The sequence below is a fragment of the Poecilia mexicana genome, unplaced genomic scaffold (assembly GCF_051168715.1).
Source record: "Poecilia mexicana isolate PSO_F unplaced genomic scaffold, ASM5116871v1 scaffold_7, whole genome shotgun sequence".
Taxonomy (NCBI): Eukaryota; Metazoa; Chordata; class Actinopteri; order Cyprinodontiformes; family Poeciliidae; genus Poecilia; species Poecilia mexicana.
Window position 1 is genome coordinate 11,082,758 of NW_028263376.1, and position 21,535 is coordinate 11,104,292.

Here is a 21,535-nt window from a genome sequence, read left to right on the forward strand (position 1 = left end):
TTTTTCAACCTGCCATCCCTTTCCTTTACTTTGCCACTGCAATGTCATTGTTTTTTTTGTTTTTCGGTATATTTTCCTTCTAATCGTGTAAAGCACTTTGAATTGCCCTGCTACTGAAAATTTGCTATGCAAATGAATTGCCTTGTTTTGCCTACAGTACCTTCATAATGGTTTCACTGGCTAAACCCTGTATTGGCTTTATGAGCTCAGGATTCAGGCCACTTTCTTAACCACTAGTCCCTCTCTGCTGCTATTTTTGCTCTATCTTCCATCTATTACCTTTGTTTTGTGTTTCAATTCTTACATTTTAATCCATTCCAAAGGAATTAAATGCTACTTTGTTCTAAGTGTTTTCTGGTCATGTATTGCATTGACTGCAGCAGGAACAGGGATGGTTTAGACACAAGACGTGACGTCTTGTCTTTCTCCCTTTAGGCAAACAAAACCTGCCGCATCCTGCAGTACCGACTGAGAAAGGCAGAGCGGCGCTCTCTGCGCGTAGCCCAAACGGGCCAGGTGGATGGAGAATTGATAAGGACATTGGAGCAAGATGTAAAAGTAAGTGTTAAAATCAGCAACATTTTGTATAGCAGTTGCCGCAAAATGATTTTGAATGAATGAGAAATGCAATCTCAGTGTAGCTTGGAGTTTACTAGAAATTTATTAGCTGGCTTCATAACTGCTAGTCTTGGTTCTGCTGTCAAAGAATTTGCCGGTGTTGAAACTTTGACATTTACTTACTATTTTAATGTCAGCATTCAAGATTCTATTTATATATTTCAGCTCTATTCAATAAAAATCAGTATTTGTTTTTGTTCACCAAAGGTAAATGGTTTGGGTCAGATGGTTAAAAAACAGAACCATCTGGGTTTTCCAACAGAACAATGATTCTTTGATGGCTTCACTCATGAATATGGGCTTCTGGATTTGGAGCATTGTTCAGCTGTATACCAACTAGAGATAAGAGTTCTCCCCCCGGGGATAATCCTTATTTCAGATTCTGAAATATGACCAGCATAATGCTATCATAAGTCTGTGTGTGTGTGTGTGTGTGTGTGTGTGTGTCACTGGACTGTCGCCGGATTTTGCTTCGGGGAGTAAGGGCAACTTTCCTCTCATTTATTTCAGTTATGCTCACAGAAACGTAGAAATGCCTCATCAGGACTCTGAGCTGACCTCATGATAGAGATGAGTGGCACAGTGCCTCCAGAAACCTTTCAGAGCAGATTCATTTCAGACAGACACAGATACGGTTAAAGCAAGCGACCTTCAGAGCATGTGCAAATAATCTACAGTCATCCCAGTCACTTCAGGAATTCCTGATAAAAGCCTTTTCAACGTAAACACTAAGTGAACACAGGGTGGGTCAGAGCTCCCCCTGGTCAGTAGTTGCTCTTTGTTAAATTTCCAACGTTCCTCCGACATTTTTAACGTCAAGGAGGACACAATGAGGTCTTTATCCACTCCGAGAGCGAGAGAGTGCACGAGTGTGAGGCCGTCGTATCGTTCTAAGGGGTTTCCGCCCGCTGCCGCGGTCTGTCTCTCAGCTGCTGTCTCACCATCTGGTTGTTTTTGGAAGGACGGGAAGGAAAAAGACGAGTTAATATCCGGTGTTTGTGGACTGAAAGGGGAGGGGGCAAAACTCTGTCTCAGTTTGAAAATTCAAACCGGCCAATCAGGAGGAGAGGATGAAAATAGAGGGAAAATGAAAACGAGGAGTTTTTAAATTGAAATGGAAAATGGGGAACGGATATCTGAATAGAGCCAGCCTATTTTTTTTTAATTAATGATTGCTCTGTTTAAATGTGTACAGAAAGCGTGACGTGAATAAAAACAAGACTTTGAAGACGAGATTTTAAGAGGTATGTCAGGATTTTTGAAGGGAGACTCTGTTAATCGTTAATAATTTACTTGCAGTTGGTAGCACTTGTCATGTCTGCGCTGAACGGTTAATTACAGAGAAACTGTCGATTATTTACACAGAAAATGGAAGCTGAAGGTGCTGTGGCACCAATGATGTTCCTGTGTAAAACACACACCAAGAACAAAATATATAAAGCATCTGAACAGAACCCTGCTTCAAAATGACTGAACTATCGCTTTAAGCAAATTCTGCATCTGTTGTCTGTATTACCAAATATAAGACAGGAAACTGGAATAAAGTGTCTTCTGGGAGGGAATGCTGACCTCTCTGCATCTTTCTCACAACACATGGTCGCTTGTGGCTCCCTGGCAGCAGAGACTCGGCCGGTCAAGTTACACCACGCTGTTCAGTGTGTGTGGGTGTAGAAGTGCATTAAGCCTTTGCTAATCTTCTCTTATTGTTGCTCGTGTTTATTCTAAAAGCTTTATCACTTATAAAAGCTTTATCTTTACAAAAACAGATGCTCTCCCTCTGACCTTACCGTGACTCAGCTGTCTTGAAAAAGCTCTTAATAGTAGTGAGAATATAGGATTTCATGAAATAAGCAGGTGAGCATGTGTTGATCAGTGTACCAGCTCTTAAAGTGAACTAATTCTGATTTACTAACTAAAATATATTTCACAAATGCAAATGTCTTTTGGGGTTTTCTGTTAAGTGGAAAAGAGCCAAACTAGCCATCTGTCTGCAGCACACCCTCTTATCAGAACATTTTTTTTTTATTATCTGGAACAGAAGCTACAACAGTATGGCAACAAAAATCCCAACCTTTAGGAAATATAACTCTCTCTGGTGTAAAAGTACACAGTGATCATGGGATAAAATCAGTAGAGATTAACTAATCGGGTTCGACTGGTTGTGATTGTGTTTTATTCTAAGAAATGACGACGCACATAAGAGAAAGAATATCCTGCAGGTTATTTGATAGTAGTAGTAAAAACCTACAAAACATAATACAGTTTTAATATTATTTCCATTTATGCATTAAGACACTTTTCAATAGCATTTATAATATTCTTATGAAACTGTAACATTTGAATAAGGCACTCACTGTTTGTTGATGTGTTTATTGATCTAAAAATGATGGGAGTTTTCAGTTTTGATACATTTTACATCCAAGTAAAAAATATGATATTTCAGTATTGAAACTAAATAGCTGAAATTTTAAAGAAAATGCTAATAATTTAATGGGATTTCAGGTTAAGAAGGTGGGTGGAGTCTGCAAATAGCAGGAACCTGGATAAGTGTTTGTGTTCGATAACATCCCCATTCTTGCTGGAAATAAATATGTACGTTGGAGGCACTCAGTGTTTCACAGCTCTTAGTCCAGGCTGACCTTAAGTTGCTCCACGGTTCCTGAGCTGCTTTACAAGAGTAAGTGGCTTAAACACTGTTGCTGCTTCAGGTTCCAGATTTGATGACTCGCCAACATGCAAATGCAAACAAATCGACAAATGCGCACATGCAAACTCTTCGCTCTCGCCAAACTTTTTGCTTTCGCCGAACTTTTTTCGCTCTCATTTTATTTGTCTTCCTTCCCACTTATGTCTATGACTTAAGTGCTGAGTGCTGGATGATACAGAAAGATTAGTGTCACATGGATGTTTTGTGACAAGGAACGAGGATCACATGCTCCAGCTTGTGTCAGTTTAGCCGTCTTGTGTGTGTGTCTTGCATGCACATGACTTGGAGACACACTGTTTGTGTTTGTGTGTCTGTGTGAAATGGAAACTAGTCAGTGTGGTGTAGCACCATCACATTCTCCATGAGAACATCTAACATCATTTCCTGTCCCACTCACAAACCGCTCTCATTCCCACAGGCTGCAGACATCTGGACACACACACACACACGCACGCACGCACGCACGCACGCACGCACGCACGCACGCACGCACGCACGCACGCACGCACGCACGCACGCACACACACACACACACACACACACACACATGCACAAGTACAGAAGGAAATGTTTGTTGGGAGCCTAATGAAGCCAACAAAGCATTACTTCACTTAAGGGGATGATGTTATCAGGGATCTCTACTAGATCTTTTCTGCCTGAAAACAAATAGATTCTTTGAAACAAACTTTTTTATTGTTTTTACATAAAACAGATATGTCATCTCTTTTGCTTTGCCTTTTTTTTTCTTACCAGAATATCAGACTAAGATTTTTGGATTATCACAATGTAAAATGTTAAAACCTGACACACAAAACCATGCAGCCAAATAAACTTTCTTTTCTAATAACAATCACAAAAATTACAAACAGTAACATCATGTTAATCTCTGTAAAACCAGTTTGTAGTTGGCGAGTCAGCAGCCATTGAGACTTAAATGAAATTAGAACAGACTGACATGTTGTGCTTTCCTGTGTGGCAAAACAGTAGACAATATATCTCTTAATATGTTTTATGAAAGTATTCACATCGGAATACTTTCAATGTGAAAGTATTCATTTGAACAGTTCATAGTTCAACTCTGAACAGTGAACAGTTCACTAAAAGTCCAGTTTCTAAGCAACATAAAAAAACAGTTTTAAAACAATCTTTGCTTCCCGAATTAACAACGTAGAACATGATGGAGGTGTGCTGGAGATTCCTTTAGTTTGACAACATTAGTTCACAATTGATTCAGACTGCAGGAGAGCGAGAGAGAGCAAGACGTCCAGCAGGCAGAAGCAAGGCTGAAAGTATTACATCACGGTTTCTCTGTTTCATTCTTTTGAGCTCTCCATCTTTGTCTGTTCACAATAAATAAAGCTAATTGCTATGATAAGGGAACCTTTAAAAGGCAGCCTTCAAATCGTTTTGTGGTGTCGGCAGGTGCGTCTCTAAACAAGAGTTTAGAGACGCACCTGCCGTCTCTCGTTGCTCTCTTGAAATTAAACTACTGCATTTGCGGGGACACTAATAGTGAGCAGTTTCAGGGCTTTGATTTAAGAAGCTGTACAGTAAAAAGTCCTAACACTACAAAAGCCAAAGGCAGTTTGAAGGTATGGAAATTTTATTTAAAACAAAACAAAAAAAAAAACGCTCACTTGCCATACTTGCACTGCATAACTTTCCTAAAAATCATTACATGAGGGAAGCAGCAACATCCATCTGAACAAGCCTGCATCCTTTCCTCATCACCATATGCTCTGCTGCGTGTGCCAATGAGAGGCGTGGAGCTAAAACTGGACTCGGTGCAGTTGGTTTACTGAATGAGGTCAGGTAAGTTGCTCCTCATGTACGTTTTTCCATCTATGCATGAACTTCGCACTGATCCCACCCTCTGCTGTTGCACCATGTGTCATAATGCATACGGTTCCAGTTACCATTCCCGTCTCATTCTTTACTTCCCTGCAGACTGCAGAGGAACAACAGCAACTCTTGTTTGTCTGTGTATGTCTCTGTGACATTAATGCTTTAAGGCATCCATTTGGTTGCTTCTTTATTACAGTCTCAGGACAATGAAACATGTAATTAGAATGTTTTCAGTGCTGCCATAATCCCATAAAGTTCTAAATGGTTTAAAGTGCTAGATAAAGATGTCCAGACTAGCATGCAATTAGTGTGTTCTAAGCTTTGACTTTGTTTTCTTTTTTTCCCTGTTTTCTTAAATTGAATCTCCAAGATTGGAAAACTGTGACAACCTACGGACCTTACCAGAAGCTATTCAGACTTTTAAGTGGAAACGGGTGTTTTGGTCAGACGATGTCGAGATTGTTCTAACACCAACATTTTAAGGCGGAGGAATATGTGAATCAGTATGTGGGAAGAAGAAACCAATGTTCACCAATTCCAAAATTAAACATCCGTGATGACCAGCTCCCTCCACAGACCCAGATCTAACTGAAAACCTGTGAAGTAAAGAGAGCCTAAGACAGGACTCACTCTTTTTTTTTAATTTGTTTGTTTCGAGATCATCCACAAAGGAAGGCATTTTACACTTCTTTACCAGAGTGTGTCCATAAAGTGTAAGGCGGCACGTGAATGCATAGATGTGTTGATGGAATCAAAAGGATCTCTGTTGATAGTGGAGGTGAGATCACGCATTCCACCAGCCAAACAAAGTGCCAGTGATGGTGAGGATCCATTACATTCCTACACCCTCTGCCGCCTCGCTCCCTGTTGCTCTCCGGCTCTTTCTTCCTCTCTCTGGAGACCCACCATCACAGGCTGAACTGGAACAGCTGTCACGCCACGGCTCCCTCCTACTCTCTCGCTCATATGCTTTTATATATAGACATGAAGCGCGCCATGGGTGATGTAATATCCTCTAAGTGGGCACTTAGAGACCATGATATTGTGCGGCTGTTTCTAAGGGTCAAGCAGCATCGACGCTTGGCATTAAAGCATGCGGAGCCGAATTGGTCGTGTTGGTAGCCACCTGCGAAAATCACTCAGTCGTGGAAATTTAGTCATATCTGAGAGTAATGTTTTATTTTACTTCTGTAGGCTAGTTACTATAAAGTTACACTGATTTTAGAATAAAGTAATTTGTGAATTCGGGGAATTAGGAAAATATCTAATCTGATTTAGCAGACTTTTTGTTTTCTGGAGATGCTTTTTATTTGTTTTATTTCATCAGGAGTGTTTACTTGTCTGCTGTACAGCAGCCGGCTTGTAATTTGTAAAAAAAAAAAAAAAAGTATTATCTTCTCTTTAAATGAAGCTGGATATTTACATCCACTTTCTAAAAAGACAAAAAAACATATTTTCCTCACTGCTTAACATTACATGAGTGTAAATGTTTCCCATTTTTAGGGCAGTTAGGACTACCAAATCTTTGTAATTGCGAAGTAACTTAATAATCACAGAGAGTTTTTGCTACAGCTTTGTCTAGATTCAGAAAAATCACATACATTTATTATTTGTTAGGACATTTTCTGTATTTTTTTCACAAGCTTCTACAGGTTTGCTAAAAATTTGTTCCATTCCTTCAGACAGAACAGATGTGACAGAAATTTGTCTTCCTTGCTCACACACATAATTTAGTAAATGGAAATAGTTTTGGTTGTCCTGATCTCTATAGGAAATGTTTATCCTGACTTTATATATAGAGGTTAGAGTTGGGTATATGTCCTTTATACTGTACCTGTAAAACAAGATGGCGTTCATATTTAATAACCATGCTTGTTATCCAAACCAGTCGTTTTCTGTAGGTTTCTGCTGCGAGCTGATTCTGCAACCCTCTCTTTCCTCCATGCTAAACTGCAGGACTCAGCAATATACCAGGCTGTCTATTACATCACAAAGGACCATACTTTGTAAGCATATTTTATTGCTCTTTAGGAAAAAAAAAATCACTTACCTTCAAGGTTGGCTGAAAGATCTGAGATACTTTTCCATTTAGGTGGAGTCATCATTTCCCAGCGTGAAGCCACAGTGATTTGTGACTTGGTAAAGAGCAAACTGAGCCACAGTGCTGAGCTAAATGAAAACACAAAGTGAACAATGAACAATGTCAGCTTTATGCACCACTATGAATAATTATGTTTTATTTCACTTAATAACAGAATGTCTAAGGCACAGAAAATTACCTAACACACAAAAGAATCAGTAGAAACTAATCTTGGACAACTACAGAAAACCACATCAGCCTTAAATAACATTTCAAACTATGTTGCTCGATTGATTTTTCTGAGTACATTTCTCCACAGTGTTGTAGTAGATTATATTTATGTTGCTATATCCCAATAAGGTAAACAAGCCTTCTGCAAAGTTTGTCTGTTTCCACTTACATTTTTCAGAAAGTGTCATGCTTTTTTTTTTTTTTTGCCTTTGTTGCTAGGTAAGACAGCAGTTGTCAATATGGAGTTGACAGCCACATCCTGTTAGAAGTTAGAGCAGATTCAATCTAAGTAAATAAATAAATCCTTATAAATACATAAACAGGAGCCTAGACATCTCTCCCATCTGCATATGTTGTACACAGCCATATATTACCGTACCGGCTCCGACCCAGCAGTGCATGAACTGTTTTGAGGTGAAACCTGGTATCTGTCATCAGTAACTTCATACTCAAGACTTTGAATCGAGACAAACAAATCAAAACTTTGAATCTGGATTTTTTTTATTTTTTTTATTAGGCTTTAATTCAAACATTAATTAACCAACCAACCATGATCATAAATGACCTTGTGGATGTTTTGCTTAGGGAATAAGGCAGTGTGGTGACAGTAACTTCAATGTTAATGTCACATTGTCCACCTATCTGTGTAGAGCATGTATTGCTTTTCATGTAAGATTTTCTCTTCACAGTTTTTATCAAGCATTTTGACAGGAATGATTCCTAAGGAAAAAGTTCTTGTCAAACTTTTATTTAAACAGTTTTCAAATAAAACTAATCAAATGTCTTCATCTGTTCCCTTTTGGAATCTTAAACCTATAATTGTACAAGGGTGCAAAAAAATCAAACATGCAGCGTAAAACACACGCACAGCTGCTTTTTCTCCGTAACGGTCTGCAGTTTAACAAGTCTCCTTTGTGTAGATTTTATCAGAGGGGTTTTACATGCAGCTGCTTTTGTGCGCTAAGTGTATGTGTGCGTGCGCGTGTTTGTGTGTGTGTGTAGATGCAAGAATTACAGCTGGAACAAGACTCCAGTTGTTGACCGCAATAGAACGCACGCAGTCACACACGCTTTCCATGAAAAATATCCTTTTGGTGACTCACTGAGTGACTGCAGTAGAATCATAAACATGAGGCTGTTTGTGCACTGGTTTGTGTGCGCGTGTGTGTGTGTGTGTGTGTGTGTGTGTGTATGCTTTGCATAATGCGTTGGTAAAGAAGCATTAGAGAAAGACTGACTTTCCCAGCTCCTTCTGTTTTTTTTTCTTCTCTTTGCTTCCCTCTAAGTGAGCTTTAATTACACTTAAAGTGCTGTTGCTAGGTACAAAATAATGGCTTCGATGGTGTGAAATTCTTTCCATTCTTTCCTTTAACATTGAAGAACAATGAAGTATTTAGCAGCAGTGAAAGACCAACAAAGTGATGTTAAAGCAATAGGACACTATAGAAGAAGAGGATCAGAACTAAAGAGAACTGGCATGAACTCATGGCGCATTCGATTTGTAGTCGGAAGTCAAACTGTCTGAGCCCCAAACCAGGACAATTGATAGAAGACACAATAAAGTGGACGTTTTGCCTTGGAAAGCCAGAGGTCTTTGACCAGCTTTGAGAGTTAAAACAAATCATATATGGCCGCCTGATGTCCCACTAGCCAGCAGTTTGTAACGGCTGTTGCCATTTTCCCTTGCTTTTCTTGACGAAATACCTTGCAAAAACATCATTCTTAGAGTTAAGTTAAAAATTCATGTACAAAAATGTCTGTTTATTGACAGCTTAGGAGTAAAATTAACGTTATCATTGTTGTTATAATCACCTTCATTGGTACAGATTGTATTTACAAAGGGGTTTGTAAGAACTCCGAGTTTACATAATGATATATAATCTTAGAGGAAATAAAACAAGTGATAAGTGAAACAGCATGTATGTGTATTTACACAAAGAAAAGGACGAAAGAGGGAAAGCAGCTCGTGATATTATAAACATGCTGATTCTGTTTCACAGCACAGTAGCTGACTACTCTGACTGTATGGTTGTTCATTGCATTCATCAGACAGGCAGTCTGGGTCTGTAGCGGCTGGTTTTTGAAAATAGTGCTCTGTAGCGCCGAGCTGAAGGTAGAAGTCTAATCAGTTTATATCCAGAATGTGTGTGGTCTTCACATATGTTTGCATACCTTAATATCAGTGTTCATTTCAGCAGTAGTAGAGTGTTTGGAGAAAGTATCTTTAGTGCTGCATCAGTGCAACTCTTGTAGAATACAAAAATGTCGCCTCACCTGTTCGTAACCCTTTACTTGTTAAGTTTGGACTTTTTACGATTACATTTTACGAGATCAAGAAGATTTATGAGATCTCTATTAAATTCACTTTCTTTCTCAGCTTGGTACGGCTTTTCAAATGTCAGCAGTTTCAACATGGTGCTGGGTCTTTATGAACACCCATTACCACAGTTAAAAAGTTTGTGGTGCATTCAGTAGCTAAACAGCCAGATATTTTCCCAAATCAGCACACCATTGTTAAAGGAGCACTTTAACAATGGCATTGGTGCGTACTGTTGGGAATGTTATCTCTGTAAAGATGCACAACAACAATACACGTTTCAGATTACGTCTTCCCGGAGTAGAATGGCTGCATCTGAATAATACCGTGTAATAAATTGTTTTGGTCTAAAATATATTGGAATTCTGTAATGAGAAGATAAACCAGGAAATTATAGGAAATGAACTGGAACTGAACAAATAAGTCCAAGAAAAGACGTTGCAGCGGCGTATTATTGGAATATTTATATCTAACTTTACAACAGAGAGCCCTAAATAACTTTATCAAAATCCCCAGTGTGCAAACGCACAAAACGCACACTTATAAAACGACATGAATCGGAGCATGGTGGAGCCCAGGCAGGGTTTGCTTGGGTAAAATAGGAGTGGGCAGCACAAGGCCCATCATTGTGGGATTCAGCTGCAGACTGGCAACAATTCAAACAAACACACTGAGGGGCTGGCATTATTGCACACAGGCAACTCTATAGAGAAAGAAAAAAAACAACAACACAAACAAACAAATATAGAGATATGATGCAGATTAGTGTCGACACAAAAAAGAACAAAGTCCCCGAGATGAAATATGGATTCATCTGAGTTTCTAATTGTTAGATAAATTCAGTGTGTGTAATCCGGAAACACTTGAGTTACTATTTAACCATGCCTGTTTGCCTCAAACAAACTCTCCGGTCTTGTGTTACGTTTTATGAGATGCATTATGTGGTTGGGGCCTGTGGGTCTGAATATTGACTGAAAACTCATCTCACAAACAGACGGCGGATAATGAATCAGTCAGGCCTACACTGAGTTAGAGCACTGATCATTCCCATCTAGGTTTGTGTCGTTTAGCAGACACTTTTTTATCAAAAGTAATTTACAAGTGTGGAGCAGCACTCAAGGTTTGGTCTGTGCAAATGTTTAAATTTTGTTTAATAAATGGAGTTTGAGTCCTTTTATGAGCCAATGAGTGACTTAATTAGCACACTCGGTTTCCTTTTGATTAGCTTCCAATGGGAGTCATTAAAGTTTCATGCATTCAAATCTAATACAGCATTCAGGATTAAAAAGAAATAAATTTGGTTTTTAGATATGGTATTACGCTGAAACATCGGAACGCCATTAGCGCTGCTTGTGAGTGACCGTATTGCTCTTGCTCATGTCACTCCTCTGGCTGAAACCATCTCAACAAGCAGCTGTAAGAAAGAAACCCTTGATTTCCTCACCAATAAATCTATTGTTTTTTGATCAAGTTTTGCTGAAAACAAAGGTCAGCCGGTGCTGTGCTTCCCATGAAATATTGCTGCAACCTGGAGAGACACTCCACTCCTCTGATTTACATATACTGTGAGAACAAAGGAAGTGATGATTTACAGGGATATTTTTATTTTTATTTTTTAACAATAGACGCACTGGGTCTTATAAATCCAACTTCGGAATGAAGCACAATGAGATGAGATTTGATATATCCACAGAGAGTTCTGTGCCAGCTGTAAATTATCGCCCAGGATGTCAGGTTCAGTGATTTGCAGCAACAACCAATCCCCTTCCGGTTTTCTCACTCGTTGACGATACTCCCTGAAAACAATGACGATGTTTTCTTCTCCATAGTAGACTGGAAGCTGACGGTGGAGGTGCAGAAACCTGCCACTAATGTAGGGTTGCTCTACGGATTGGCAGACGTGACGTGAGAGGATTCATGGAAAAAAAAATAAAAGTTGTTGAGTACGAAGGCGGCACTGGCATCAGAATTTCTTTCAACTCAAATGAGGTTTCTCAAATTTAGCATGGCCCAGTGATTCGATGACCCGTTTCTAACAGGTTTGACTAATGTGGCTGGAATGAAATGGGGTGATTTCTTGTCTTATTCTGCCATTAAAAAAAAAAAAATCACTTATGTAATTTACTATGAGTAGCTGAAGTAATAATTAATTCATTTGTTAATGGACTGAGATAATGTAGTACTCCAGACACATGTGAAAGTCATTCTCCAAAAAACATAAAATAAAAATGTCCTTCTCCCTTGAATGTTTTGTATGTAACCAGATGACAGGGTGGCGTATGAAGGTGCCATTTAGGCGGCACTGGTATAAATGCTACAATGTCTAATTGTTCTCTTTTAGGTGGTTATATTTGGCACATTGTTCACAGTTTGCTTTCTCACTGGTTCGTTTTGTTTAACCAAATGCAGTTGAAAATAGAGTCGAAGCCGCTGCGATGTGATTTACTGTCGCATCGGCTCGTGTGCGGTTATCCGACCGTGGTTTGAACTGCTCAGCCTGTTATGTGACTGTTGCGGGTTTGGCGTACATGACGGCAAAAAAAATTAGATGGAAAGATTACATCTGAGCGAGAGCTGCGCTGCAGACATAAAGTGGTTGACTTTAGTTTCACTCTTTGACTTTTCAAACTTTTAATGAAGAGCCGCCCCTGGGAGAACACAATCAGACTTTCATGAGATCAATTTATGTATGAAATATCAGAGCCCTCCTGAGTGCTCTAGGCGTAGATTAGATTAAAAAAAAAAAAAAAAAAAGTCCTCCTCAGGAACATAAATTGGAACATATAAAAAGTAAAACTGACTGACCATAACAATCAACTTCTTCCCATTTACGGAACAAACTTTTAATTCGGTGTTAATTTTATTGCTGTGGTCTTTCTATTACGTGAATGAGCATAAAGCTGTAATTACAGCTAATATTTAGCAGTACATCAGTTGTTTACCCATCAGTTATCGAGCTGTGGTGGAGCCGTCAGTTCTGTTCTGTTCTGGACACGGCTCTGAAACCTCTGGGGGTGACTGTATTAAAAATTATTCTTCATAAAATATAAGAGAAACAATGAACAACCCTGAGCGTCATCTTCACTAGACAACAGAGTGTCTTCAGTCAGAGGCTTTTCCAGAACCGCTGTGAGACTGACTGTTGCAGGAGATCCTTAATGCCTTATGCATCTACGCTGACTCATTCAAGAAATTTCTATGAGCTGGAGCAACGCTTAATTTTCCTTTGAGATTAATAAAGTATTTTTGTCTTAAAGTGAATTGACAAAAATCCCTGAATTGGCTCTGATGACAGATTAACTGGTCAAATAATGGCTTGTGAATTAAATGTCCCATTTTTATGAATGATCAGTGTCTCTTTTGACACTCCTGTAATTTTGCTTGTAATGCATTTCGAGAGTAATTATTAAAACAAATTATTTTGCCAAAGAGATATGTATTTCTTTCTTAATCTAAAGTAAGGTAAAGTGTATTATTTTTCTATTCCTTAAGATTTTAAGCAGTTTTTATACTCACTAGCTAGCTATAACTTTTTCTCATTCCCCTTCTCCTCAGGTGGCGAAGGATGTCTCCATCCGAATCCATAGCCAGCTGGACAGCGTGGAGAAGAAGAGGAGTCGGCTGGAGCAGGAGAACGAAGAGCTCCGAGTCCGGCTGCAGGACCTGGAGGTCGCCAAACAAGTCCTGCAGCAGGAGCTGGACAAGGTCAGATTAAAAAGTTTCCACTGGTCCAGAACAAAAACTGCTGTTTTGTGATGGACCCCCGTTTATATGCATGCAGGCGATCTGATGCTCCACCAAGTGTTTTGATAAAGAACAGATTTGAGCTGCTGAGCTATTTATAGGACATTTCCTGTTAAGATGCATCATACGGCTACAGTCCAACATCTATTTGAGGTCTGATCTAAACATTTTATTTAAACACTCAGCTCAGGAGGATCCTGATTTATCCTCCCATTCACTTAGGTCTCTGAAAACTATGCTTGTTGTGCCTATTTTGTCTCGGAGCCTCAGGGGATTCTGTCTCTGATCGCGTCTTGTGTTCATTTCATCTCTGCCTCGCTGCCATCGCTCGGGGGAGTTTTTTACTTAGCCAAGTGTGTCCAGGAAAACACTGCATTGAAAACTAAAGTGGCAACTTGGATGTCGAAGCAAGGCAAAGTGAAGATGAACAAAACCCAATTGATGTCACGCTCCGCTTGATGGGATTTATTCTGCCAGACTTCCTGCTTTTGTTTCTGATCAAATTTGTTGCCATGTTCTTTTTCTCATCCTTTTTTTTTCTGCTCAGTGTCCCTTTTCCACAATCTGTGCTGGCCTGATGGCCCTCGCTGAGGCCCCCGATGTGGGTCAGAATTGGATGGTTGGGTTTCTGGCAGCTGGTCTGGGTTTGGCTGCTTTTGTCTGGGTGAACTGTGTGTTCCCACAATGCATTCATAAAGTTTCTTCTTGTTTATGGATGTAGGGCAGCCGAGAGGGATGTACAACACACACATGCCTTCATTTGATATCTACCTTTGGCAATTTTGACTATATTTTCATTGCAGACATTTTCACCCCCTCACCCTTACTGCATCGGTCACTTATTAGCAGAATTTAGTATCTTCTATTGATTATGGAAAGAAGCCAGAGGTGCTTTGCCCAAACTCTTAAGCTAATTCAACAGCATTTTTCAGTGAGGCTCCAGCCAACAGTGAACAGACAAAGCTTCCAGAAACAGGCCTCCTTCCATTTCATAAAGCCAGTACTTTTTCTTTGAACTTTGTAAAATGTTATTAATTTGCCTTTCGGCTGCTTTTGATGTGCTTCTCTCAAGACAAATAGCTGATACTCTGAATTGGATCCATATGCTTTTACTTTTATTGCTGAGTTTCACCAACATGTGTAAACCAGTTGTCATGGTTTAATCTTTGTATTTAAAAGCATTTAGTTTGTGCAGAATAAAGCTGTTTTAGATATTTTATGAGAGCGTTCACATTTAAATCTCTAACCAAAGCAATGCGATATTGCATTGCCTTAGGTCCTCACTATAGTACTTATCTAAAGCTATCCATGCACATTAAGCAGCTTCATCAAAGCCAATGTGCTCTGGTTATTTTCGTCTTGTCGTGTCTTTTTGTTGACTAACTAAATGACTGATTTGCTGGAGTATTTTCTGGCTCTTAGCTCACGGTGTGTGACTAGGCCGTTTCATTCCACACGTCTGTTTATTGTCTGTTGAGCAAACGTCCAAAATCCCTTCTAAGAAGGAGCCTCTCACCCTCCTTGCCCTGAAAAATGATGATTCAGAGTTTGTGTTCAGGCTCATCTGCAGTGGAAATTCTCACTCATCCGTTTTTCACCATTTGGACACAGTGCAGCTACCGTGCTCTGCAAGAAGCGTTCACATCTTTTTCCTCATCGGAAACCTCAAATGTCGGTGTATTTTGTTGGGACCTCGTGTGACAGAGCAACACGGGTGTTGCATAACTGAATCAGAAGAAAAAATACACATAGTTCAAAGTGTTTCATGCATTTGTTCTGAGATTTTTTAGTCAAATTGTTTTTTTGTTTTTGTATTTTTTCAAAAGAAATTTGTGAATAGCTTAGACATATTAGATGGAAAGTACCTCTGTTCAAGCCCTGCTACTGATACTCAATTTTATTTATACATGGACTTTGACTGGGCCATTCTAACATGACATTTTTATGAAATCTAAACCACCCATTGTATTTATGGCTGTATGTTTAGGGTAACTATTTTCTGGAAGGTGAATCTACGCTCCAGTCTGAAGACTCAAACAGGTTTTGTCCCTGTGAGCTCTGAGCAGGGTCCATGTCCCTGTTGAAGAAAAGTTTCCCCATCTTGTTTTACTGTGGGGATGACCTGTGCAGGCTGAGTCACGGCACACATGGTCTTTTACACGAAGGCCTGAAGGTTTACTTCTTAATTCTTCTTCCACATGTTCGTCATGTCCCAAAACCACAAAATCAGGACTTCTTCTCTGATTAATGATCCTGTCCAGTTTAGCTCAGTTGAAGCCACAAACGGTTGGTAGATTTGTTCCTCCGCCCTCTTTCCATTTTCAGATGATGGCTGGAACAGAGCTCTGTGATGCTTAAAGCTTCAAACATCGTATTGTGATCTGACTCTGCTTTAAATTTCTCAATAACTTTCTCCCAGACCTCCGAGACCTTTCACAGAACAACTGGAGTTAGGTTTGTGGTTGCAATGAGACAAAAGGTGAAACATTTCAAAGGGCGTGAACTCTTTGCATGGCACAAAGCAGAAACTATGACTAATCAAGGCGAGACAACAGAGATATGTTTTGGAAATAAAGAGAGAGCTGAAGTAGATACACAGAGATGATTGTAGTAAGGGTAAGCAGACCGGTTCTGACCCACGTGAACACAACTACCATGTAAACACTCAGACAATGAAGGTCCTAAACTTCACAGTGGTAAGACTGGCTGCTGAATTATTGACTATGTGGCAGCTGCAGCCCACAGTCTGCACTGATATCGATATTCTTTAAGAAGCAGAGGCGCATGGAGCTGCACCTCTATGCTGCTGCTGTAGGCTGTGGATGTTATACTTGGAACTGGAGAGACTGTAAAAAGAAAAAAAAAAAAAGAAGAAGAAGAGGTCTGTCTGCAGCTTTTGATGAATCAGCTCTGAGAGGGAGTCCACATGAAGTGGATTCCTCCGCCGGGCTGGACTGCGATTGGAGCAGGTCCTGCTGCTTCTTTCATGAGGATCAGTTCAGATTGTTGGAGGATTGGAGTTGCATGATGCAAACAGGATTTCAGGCTCCATGGAGATCCATCAAACATGTAGCTGCATATGTAATGAAATGAAGTCTAGGTGCTTTGTTTCAGTGCTCCAGATTGGCTTCACACTATCTCAAACCATCATGAGCCATTTCTGAACACTGACCTTTAACGCACATACCTTGTAAAACATACATTATCGATAATGAATTCAATTAAGCTGACATTGTTCACCGCTCCTCATTTTCTCTGCCCCTGTTTTTCTTTCCTCCCATCGCTCACCCACGGCTCCCCTCCTGTGTTCTTTTAATTTATTTCTCCCCATTTATTATCATCTCCCATTCTCTCTCCCTCTCCTCCTCCTCCCATCTCTCAAACAGAGACGTACAGGAATGCTGATGCAAGAGTTTTATTTTCGCCCTCCCTCTTCTCCCCTTAAATCCTTTCCTCGTCCGTCTCCTCTTCCAGCCGGACTTCACCTTCAATACTTCTGTCACATCAAGGCTGCCACTCACTCATTCCTCTCTCTCTCTCTCTCCATCTCTCTCTTGTTTTCTCATTCGTCCACACTTCCTGCTCCCAAACCATCGATCCGTTCAGCTGTGGGTGACCTTTGGAGGTGGGAAGGTTGCGCTTGATGATGGGATGGATGCACTTCAGTTCCACAGGGATGGAAGCAATAAGGGACGGACTTGTTCTAAAGACGGTTAGCGGGAAACAGATGATAGGACTTAATAGAGGCATATTCAAAATGATATTGATGGAGAAAGTCAAACTGAATTTATGTTAAAAGTTAAGGGAGAAAACGGTAGCGTCGTCAGCTTGCCTCTGATTTGTTTCAGGTCAGGTTTTGTTTACGGCCAACGCCATTACGCCTCTTCTTGGCGTACGTGCTACTTTGGCTGCTGTGTGTATTGCAAACACACACAAGACTTTCCACAGAGTCTGCTGGTGTGCATTGGTATTTAAATAAATAAGTAGGAGACATGCTGGTAAGATGACTTTGGAATGATTCAGTGTATTGATTTGAATTGAATCTCTTTCTTTCTTCGCGTATAGAAAGCTGACTTGTCCTTTGTTGACATTCAGTATTTATGATTTATAAATGCCGTCTAGTGACCGGGACTGCCGTTTCCCCTGTCCAGTGTCGCTTATGTGTTTTAATAGATGACTCAGACTAAGTAGCAGGACCAGATGAAATGTGTTTGAGTTATAGTTTGAAAAATATGCCGCATGCTAGCTGTCATTTGTTTGTTTTAGCTGCAACCTCTCTTTAAATCAAGTGAACGGAAAATTGCAAAGAGAAAAATGAGATCAGAAAAAGCACTAAAGGAAGACGGATGGAAGAAAAGCAGCTTGGATAACTGAGAAATTACACAGAATGAAGAAGGATGGAGAGAAAAGGAACAACAATTATACATTGAAAGAGTAAAAGAGAAAAAACAAACACAAACGCCTGGACTGAACCATGTGGGGGTTTGTAAAGAGGAAGGCTGACAGAGGAGGAGATATCTGCCCAAATTAGAAAAAAAAATACTTTAATGAGTGCCGGGTGAGAGGAGGGAAAATTATAGCAGCTCCCCGACTTATTTTCTTCCCCTCTCCTCTCTCCAGCTGTTCTCTTTCTCTCTTTGCTTCTCTCTGCAGATTTCTGAAGCTAATATTTCTCCTGAAGGTCATTCAAGACCCTTCCTCTTTGTCTATATGTCTGAACGCGGTGATGTAGAATGAATCGGCTCAAGGTGGCAAACAAAAGGCAACAGACTCTATACAACATCATGGATATTTTTATGCTTGAACAGTATTTACCGGAACTGTACATTAGCTTTCTGGTCGAAAACTGCTGCCATCGTATTACCTCATGCTGTCCTTGGAGGAAAAAAACAAACAAAACAAATCAAACTTGTAATTGCTCAGGCTTACGGGGTTTAAAAATCAACTTTACACCTGAAGGCAGCAGCTCAGGAGTGAACCACTCCAGACATTTCTTTCGTACCTTTCTGTGTTTTTAAATTTTTTTTTTATATCTCCTTCCTTCTCTTTAAGTCCTGGCAAAATGCTAAAGGAAGCTGTTCCCTGCTGTTCCTGACTTTCAGGAAGTGCTGCCTTTTGTTTGCAGGGAGCCGAGGGATGTGGGGCGAGGGTGGCTGGAGACTTTATAGTGTGTATGTGAGGCTGCGTCTCTTTGTGCGCATTAATGTCCTTTATTTTAGCAGTGAAAAATAAAGGTGCCATGGGAAGCTAAAGGCGAACGTTTTTAAATTTAAACCTTCATTAACCTACAGATACAAGGAGATTATTTAGGGTGCATCAGAAATTCATAGTCTTTATGATGTTTTATGCTGCTATGCTTGCTTATTTGGAGTCGGACATGTTTGAGGTACTACATGCATTCAGAAGCTGGTTAAAGCTAACAGAAAATTAGCAAAACACATGACAGCAACTCAATACACTTAGGCATGTAGATATGGCGAAGACGCATCACTGACGCTCAAACTGAACCTCAGAATGAGGAAGAAAATTTTCAAGGTCTAAGCTGAAGTTCAGACTTTGTTCAAAAAGTTTTCCAAGCAAAAAATAACAAAAAATGTTGTCCCAGATGATTAGCCTTCACTAAATGTGAAGCCAGAGAGAATTTAGGATATATTTTTTGTTGTAACAAATTCCAGAACTACTGTGAGCTGTTAGTTGTGTATAGTGACTTTAAAATGTTACCTCATGTGGATTAAAGGACAAATTGGCTTCATTGGAAGCTAAGCGAAGAGACTTGCTAATAACTGAGTTAACCCCAGCTTGTACGAAATTAAGGATCACAAATGTGGTGTTGGAAACAAGACAACATGGGGCCTGAATCTTTTGCAAGTCCATAACAAAGACTAGTAAACCTTTATTCTGTTGATGCACCTCCATTTCACCCCGAGCGGGCCTGTCTGTACTTAATCCAAAGCACCAAACACGTCATGGAGCTCCATCTGACAGCACTGGGAGGAAGTGAAAGCAGTGTTTACTACACAGACACAAGTTTGGAGAAAATGGGTCAGAGCATCAAAGTGGTCCGAGTTTAAACTCGGCTTTATCTGGGTCGCATTGATTGATTAGAGTGAGGAGAGTCTTAGAAGAGGGACATGGGGGACATTAAAACCAACTGTGCTTGTTAGAGGAGGCAGTCACCGTTTTAAAGCTGGAGGGAAAGAAAGAGAGACGCATCAAGTGATGGTGATAGGTTGCTGGAAATGTGTCAAAAATGATGATTTAAACTGTAAGTTGTAACAAACCTGCAAAAGAACAACTTAGAAAGACTGAGACAGAATGGATGAGATGCAGGCAGGAAGAAAAATATACACTGACCTCATAAATTGTGGATGATCGATAGGAATGCAAATAAAAGTATAACAGAAAGGTTTTAAAGACACGGTGAACATCACGAAGTAAAACTTAAGAGGAGTTAAAGCCCAAAGGGAGAAATTGTGTGAATTCTGAAAATAGGAGAGAAGAAGAAGAAGCACAAAAGAGATTGAATGTTTCGAAAGAAACAGGGGAGAAAACCAGAGGGAAACCGGGGGAAGACAAGTGGAATCATACCAGGAGGGGTTTTCTGGGTCGATCCCAGCCTCACGGGTACCAACCGGGACAGATGGCAGTTGCACATGCACACAAACACACGTGTGCATAAGAAGCGAGAGACTTTTCACAAATACCGTAATGCAGATGAGTAGAAAGTCGGTTAGGAATATTGAGGCCTTGCAGAGAAAAGTGCACAAAAAGAACCAGAGCAGCACAAGGTGAGCCGCGCGTCTCTGCTGCTGGCTTTATAGCAAACAAGGCATGCAGAAATTTACTGAATTCTGCATGTTGCCATCTGGCTGGAAGGTAAAACGTTCTTATCGTGCCTTATCAATCTGAACATCATGTCAGGTTCAGCAAAGAAAACAGACTGTGGATGTGACTGTGTTGCTAGTTTGTATGTAAAAAACTGGCAACATTAATCAGAGATGCATTTAAATCTGTGTTTATTTAACTGATCATTTATAATACTTTGTCACAGTTCCAGTAAGTTTTCCTGTTAATAAGATGGAACAAACACTGAATTTCACTGCTGTCTTCTGCACAATATTCTGCACATTAATTGAGGCTAAATAATCCAATTATTGGTGTGAAAACCCAAATGTAAACATGCACTTTTTCCTCGTAAAAGGACATACTATTTTTCCAGCGCTCTCTAATTTTGAATCAGACAAAACTTTTCCTTTTCCAGGTCAGCTAGGATCATTTCCACTTCACAAAATGTCTATCAGAGTCTACTCTTTCCTTTTTTATTGAGGCACACTCTTAATGCTTTGATATGGATTTAATTTGGGTGCTTTTGTATTAGTGTTGAACTTGTCTGTTCTGTCTTTTCTATCTTCTTTTTTATGCTTTGATAATGTTACTTTATTATTACACATATTCAATCCCTGGGATTTTTGTCCGTAAAGCAATCTTTGGTTGCCTCCAGCTTGAAAAGTGTTTTTAATTAAAGTTGAATTAAGCCTCTCAAGATCAATGATAGACCAAAAAATAATACCAACAGACTTTTTCGCTTTTTGTGCAGAGTTTGTTTCTTCAGTATTTGGCAGCAATGTCAAACATTTTGTGTATTTTTCCAAAGCTTTTGATTCTAGACTGGAATTCTGTCCCACACATTCGGTAACAAAAAGAGAAGGATCTCCTCTCCATTTCATTTAACAAGGAAACATTAACCTAGGCGGGGATGAGAATGGAAAAAAAAAAGAGCTGTAATTTTATGAACAATTTATTGCAATTACTTGCTGGACCCACGCTGGACAAGTGTAGCTCAGCGAGTCAGAGAGGATCTGAGAAGTCTCAGGTGGAGCAACAACTTTAACAATCTACCAGGCTGTTGCCTGAGGGGGTAAGACACTGCAGGAGGGAGGGAGCTGGGCCTTCACAAAATAAAGAAACAAAGAAATACTCCAGGTAATAAAAC

General features: G+C 39.9%; 1 protein-coding gene across 2 annotated transcripts in view; it reads left to right on the forward strand.

Moving 5' to 3' along the window:
• Nucleotides 1–21,535, forward strand: part of mtcl2 (microtubule crosslinking factor 2) — an 84,958-nt gene that overhangs the window by 9,587 nt on the left and 53,836 nt on the right. For both annotated transcript variants that reach the window (XM_088007042.1, XM_088007043.1), the window contains exons 3-4: nt 436–558; nt 13,354–13,503. In XM_088007042.1, the coding sequence (XP_087863168.1) occupies nt 436–558; nt 13,354–13,503 (273 nt within the window). The remainder of the gene's footprint in view (nt 1–435; nt 559–13,353; nt 13,504–21,535) is intronic.